This window comes from Gavialis gangeticus, unplaced genomic scaffold (genome assembly GCF_001723915.1).
Source record: "Gavialis gangeticus isolate Ggan-Ray unplaced genomic scaffold, GavGan_comp1, whole genome shotgun sequence".
Classification (NCBI taxonomy): domain Eukaryota; kingdom Metazoa; phylum Chordata; order Crocodylia; family Gavialidae; genus Gavialis; species Gavialis gangeticus.
In genome coordinates, this window is record NW_017729018.1 from 11,859,272 (window position 1) to 11,865,148 (window position 5,877).

The following is a 5,877-nucleotide window of genomic DNA, read 5'->3' on the forward strand; positions in this document are numbered from 1 at the left end:
CAGGCCGCCGGCCGCTGCGCCTGGGGCGCCATGAGAAGGACGGGGCCCAAGCCCCAAAGCAGCCCCCGAGCCAGCGGAGCTCAGGCAGCTCGTCCCAGCCGGGCGGCGTTATCCGGCGCTTCCCTCGCTGCAGCGATAGCAAAGGGGCCTGGTTTATCCACTGAAGTGAGAACTGAATTCCAGATTTAAAGCTCTGAGCCCCGTCGCTTCCTCTCCTTCACTTAAGCTGCCCCCCACAGCCAACGATTGGGTTGGTGTTTAACAGCCTGGGAAGCATCAAATAAAGGATGTCAGCAAAGCCAAGCTGATGCGAGCTGGTTGCCTGCATCCCACCGGATCCTGTCTGCTCCACCCGCAGACAGGAGGGCTCGATCCCTCCCTGGTCCACAGGGGATCTGTAGGATCCGGCCCAAGAAACACAAGAGGAGCAGCAGGGTGTCCTTGCCAGAGAGCCACGAAAATGCATCCTATTCCCCCCTTCCGGTGAAACGCCAAAAACCAGGAGCGCCGGCCGTCCTGGAGCGGGCAGGGGAGTGCTCGCCTGCGTCCAGCTAGTGCCATGTACCCCCTGCTTGCAGGAGATTGCAGAGGCGAGGGAAGGAAACGGAAAACAGGAGGTTGAGTTTTCAGGCCGCTGAGCCAACAGCATGCCCCTGCCTGCATGCGTCAGCCCTTCAGGTAAAGGGTTACATGAGCAGAGCGGAGTGACTGAGATGGACCCAGGTATAAGCGAGGGAAGCGATTGTCTGGGAAAAGAGGGTCGAGGGTGCGGGCTGAGCAAGGCAGAGAGGGCCCTGGGCAGAGCCAGGTGTGGGGTGAGCTGGATTTATTCCATGCTATAAATGCAGGTGTGAATAAAGATGAGGAAGGGGATGCCTTTTGGATCCTATAAACTGCAAGGAATGATCCTGGAGCCCGTTGGGAAAGGCACGTGCCAGCCCTTGCAAACAAACCCGGCTTTTCCAGCCCCAGCACCACTGCTGGAGTCTAATAAAGATATTTTTTTGTAGCCAGCTTACAAGTGGATCCCACGGCAAAACTTGCTGCGGCAGAGATCTGCAAGCGGTTTAGAAGATAATTACCGTTCTTTTGAGCAGCTCTATAGACCGGCTCCTTTTTTTTTTAAGTCCAAGGACAGTGTTGCAGAGCAGTCTGCGGAGAAAATTGCCTTCGAAGGAAAGAAAGGCTTCTTTTTTCCTGCACTCGGAGTGATAGGACTCTGTTCCCTTTTGCATTTGTCACAGGCAGGCCCAGTCTGGCCCAAAGGAAATGGGGAAAAAGGAGCTAAAAAGGAGGTTTTGCTGTGAGATGAAGTGATGGGTGTTACTGGGGACAATGCCTCCTGGCTCAGTGGTCTGGTGTCTGCAGTGACCATCTCCAGCCTCCTCCCAATGTAGGATTCACCCCTCCCTTCCGCTTTGCCCCCAGGTTAGCCCCACTGAGTCCCAGCAAGGGTGAGAAACACGTGGGGGGCAGCTAACCGGACAGGGGACAGCAATGCAGGTTCGCAGCACCCTGTCCCTGCTCGCTGACATGTCACTGCTGCCCCACAGTGACCTCGCTGCACCAAATTGGGTGGCATCAGGGACCATGATCAAGAGCAAACTTCCCTATTCAAGAAAGCGCTGAAATGTGTTAAGGGGTTTCCTGAATCAGGGCCCGAGTATCGGAGGGAACGGGGGTGTCGTGGGTGGGAATCAGTGTCGCACCTAGGCTCCTGGCAATTTTTTAGTGTCGGGCCCCCCTCTGCCAGAGATAATGATATTTTTGTTGCAAAAGTCTTTATCACATCTGCGGTATCAATGTCTTTAAATGGTCCATTCTCAAGCGATAGCATTGCCAGACCTGTATGTGCAATATTACAGCTTTTTGTTTTTTTGCAACTGTCTTTCTTTTTTCTTTTTTTTCAGGTCCCCTTTTTGGAGGCCGCCCGGTTCACCCATGCCTGTGTCTGGTGGGAATCTAATTTAGGCTGGCTTTTCACCCTTGAACAAGACGCCACAAAACCGGAAGCTAATGGAAATGAGCGGTTAACCTGCAGTTCTGCCCACCTGGGACGGCTGCCCCCACCTCTGCTCCTTGGTGCAGCTCCACTGGGCCAGACGGCTGCGCTTCCAAGCAGGTGAGCCCTCTCGGGCTTGGGAAGCTTTGTCCATCTCCCTCCCTTATTCCTGCACAGGTTTGGCTTCTTGCTGCGTATGAGAAAGCTGAATTGTCCCCAGTTCCTGAACCAGCAAATAACACGAGGCAGCAACAGTAAGATGGGGGGTCTCTCCTCGGGATGAGGCACGTGAAGCTGAGCAAACAGGGCAGGGTTGAAGCCACCATAGCCAACTCCAAGCAGGCTGGGTTCAGTCCAGCCAGAGACTCATTTTCCAGCATCGCTCGTGCTGGTAATTGCCCCTGATCTCTCGGCTTTCCTCCCTGAAGCCTTCGTGCGCTCTCCTTGCATTTCCCCTCTGGCGGTCGCCAGCGGGCACCAGCTGGGTTTTAGATCTCGTGGGCAATGCAGCCCCTTCAACCATATGGTGGTGGGTAAGGGCTCAAAGGGGGAACCCAGCTTCCCAAAGCAGCCTCCACCTGTCATAGCAGCAGTGACGCTCCTGTCTCACAGCTGCCTCGATTGCCCATCGCCCTGGGGCCTGACTGCACTGTCTAGAGGGGGGTAGGGGTCCACACCCCTGGGGAAGGTCCCACCAGAGAGCAGTGGTGATCACCCAGTCACTAGGGTCATTAGATCAGGACTTCAGAGACCCTAATAGTGATACCTTCCCTGCTACTGCCTTCCCTTGTAGCCATGGGCAAGTCACTTAGCCTCCATCAACTTCAGGCACCAGCCCTGGTGTGAGGATTTCAGCAATAAACATGGTAGGAGGACAACTCATCTTGGGATACAGCCATATGAGGAAAGACACAGAGAACCAAGCATGGTGTCATAGTTTGTAGGGTCGGAAGGGACCTGAACAGATCATCAAGTCTGACCCCCAGATGGTTAGCCTGGAAAAGGAGGTGAAAAGGGGCACGAGCTGCTTTCTGGTGCTCAAGGGGCTGCTATAAAGAAGAAGGCCCGTTCTCCCTTGCTGCAGGGAGCAGGACGTGAGTCTAAAGTGCCGCAGTGCAGATGGACACGAGATCTCAGGGAAACGTCCTCCCTGCCGGAGTGGCAAAACAGTGGGACAAGCTGCCCAGAGACGCTGCAGGATCCCCCTCCTTGGAGGTTTCCAGGCAGAGGCCGGAGGGGCATCTGTCTGGGATGGTTTGGGAGCAGGAGGCTGCATCTGTGCAGGGCAGGTGGGTTAGGTGGCCTACAAGAGCCCATCCAAGCTTGAGAGTCTTTGATTGAACCCGTATGGCATGACACCAGAGCTGTCATGCCATATGGAAAGCATCAGAAAAGTGCGTTCCCTTCCTTCCCTGCTGTCTCTTCCTTTCTCCCGTAAACCTCCAAGGAAGCAAGTACAAACCCAACCAAGCATTTGGAAAGCCAGGCCTGCCGGGGCAAAAGGCAGCCACGCCACCTCGAAGCCGGGGTGAAATGCGTGCCAGCAAACCTAACTGAGCAAACAAGTAGCAGGATGGAGTGTTAATTAAACCTGCACAAAACCAGATGATTTATCCTTGAGAGACCCAATGTTCTCAGTTAGTTCCAATAATTACAAGGGCTTTGTTTTTTTCCCCCGTCTTCCATCTGCTCTCCTATTCTTTCTCCTTAATTAATAGATTGTCCTTAATGGACTTAGCACTCTTTTTTAGAGCAAAAAAAAGACAACCCACTGGTAAAATGGTTTCCTGGCTCTGGATAGCGGCGTGATGCTCTCTAAATGCATCAAGCTCCAGGAAGGAGAATCGGAAATGTAAGTGCAGCACGGATTCATCCAAACAGGGTGAAAATCTTACATGCGGGGGTGTTTGCAAAGGGGCTTTTAATCCAGGGAGAAATTGGTGCTACAGGGTACATGGATGATGTGGAGGGAAGGGAGCTCGTGGCAAGGAGATAGGCACTCTGCCAGCACCTTCGGGGGTCAGGCAGCTTAGGTGTTGTTGGTAGCAGGGCTGCTGATGCTGGGGCGTTATCTATACCCAGGCATCACTGGCATGAATCAAAGCCGCCCTGAGGCTGTTCTAACCCATGCCAGCATCCGGTTTCACGCTCAGACCTGCAGCCTGTCCCTTTGTGCTCTTCGCTGCCAGATGCAATCAGCGCCTGGATCCGTTACACTGGTGATGGTGATGGTGGCAAAATGCAAAACGTGAGATCCTGGACCATGCGTGCTGGAGATCCGTGTCCCAGAGCCGGATCCCGGAGGGTGCCCGGTGATTTCAGCAGGCATCCCACTGAGTCACTGCGTGTCAAAATGCTCCAACCTGTTCTCCTAGGAAGTCTGGGTTTCAAAGGAAAAGATGCATATCCTCAGCACCACTCCTGGCCTCCGACTTTTATTTATTTGCTTATTTATTTAAGGAAAAAAATGTTGTCTTCCAAGTCAAACTTTGCAACGAGGCACTAGGCAAGCCAGAGCTGCTCTGCGGGGCGTTTTCCAGCCTACGGGACCAGTGGATGGTCCCCACTTTTATTAGCCAAGGGAGCTGGGATGATCTCTAGTCCAGCAAAGCAGGGGGGTTGCACTAGATGTCACCTCCTGAGGTCCCTCCCAACCCTCATTTCTCTTTCTAAGAGGCTCCTGGCCCTGCCCCAGCCCAGGCTGGAGGGAGGACCCAGGAGTCCTGCCCTGCAGGGTGGTTGTGCTGGCACAGGGCTCAGCTTGGCTTTGGACCCAGCTGTCTGCAGCAGAGCTGGGGGGTGGCACAGGCACAGTCCCCACAGGACCTGCCCATCCCCGGGGGTGGGCAATGCTCAGTGCCAGCCCCTCGGTCCCCTCCCTCTGGCAGCGCACCGCCCCAGGCTCTCCTGCAGTTGATCCGAAGCAAGGAGCGGACAGACACTCCAGGAGCCGGGACAGCCCCTGGGTGGCTGGATCCGGGACGCCTGGGGTCTTCAAGGAGCCTGGGCTGGGGGCTACAAGGACCACCCCCCCCTTAGTGGAGAGAAAACCCAGGGGTCCGGCTGCCCCCCACCCCACCAGCCATGTGGGCAGTGGGGATGGGCACAGTGGGCAGCGCCGGGAACAATGCATCGCTGCTGCTTCCCCCCAACGGGTCGTGTGGGGCTGGGGGGCTGCTGTGCGGGAACAGCTCGGGGCCCCCCAGCCCCCCACGCCTGGTGGATGCCTGGCTGGTGCCCCTCTGCTTCGCGGCGCTGCTGGTGCTGGGGCTGGTGGGCAACTCCCTGGTCATCTACGTTATCTCCAGGCACCAGCCGATGAGGACGGTCACCAACTTCTACATCGGTGAGTCTGGGCTGGGCACAGGGTGGGGGCACTAGGAATACCCAGCCGGGGGGGGGCCCTGAGGCTGGAGGGAGCCACAGGTCCCCCCTGAGGCTGGGCACTTGTCATAAGCTGGAAGGGGCATAGGGCTATGCCTGGGCTGGGCGCTGGAAGGGGCGTGCAGCATCCCAGGGCGGTGGCACACGGCATCCCAGAGCTGGACTGGGCAGGGGTGGAAGGGGCATGCAGCATCCTAGGGCAGTGGCACTGGGGATCCCAGACCTGGACTGGGCTGGGGGTATCCCCATGCAAGTGCCTCTCAGCTGGATTGGGAGCCCTGGGCATTCAGGAGCCAGGCAGGCAGGGATGGTGCTGGCTGCCAGCTGTTGGGAGCGCCAGGCTGAGTCCCATGCTGGGGGCATGGAGGGGTGCGGGGTGGGATGCACTGTGTGTGGCTTGCCAGGTAAGTGTGCGGGTGATGCATGGAGTTGGGTTTGTGCCCAGGCATTTGAGCAAGGCTGGGGGGGTGCAGTGGGGTGGGAGGGAGGGG

General features: G+C 56.7%; 1 protein-coding gene across 1 annotated transcript in view; it reads left to right on the plus strand.

Annotated features, from left to right (window-relative positions):
• Window positions 1-4,674: 4,674 nt before the first annotated feature.
• KISS1R (KISS1 receptor) overlaps window positions 4,675-5,877 on the plus strand; it is an 8,823-nt gene continuing 7,620 nt past the window's right edge. The window contains exon 1 of the mRNA XM_019513518.1: window positions 4,675-5,348. Coding sequence (XP_019369063.1) covers window positions 5,087-5,348 — 262 coding nt within the window. The 5' untranslated portion in view covers window positions 4,675-5,086. The remainder of the gene's footprint in view (window positions 5,349-5,877) is intronic.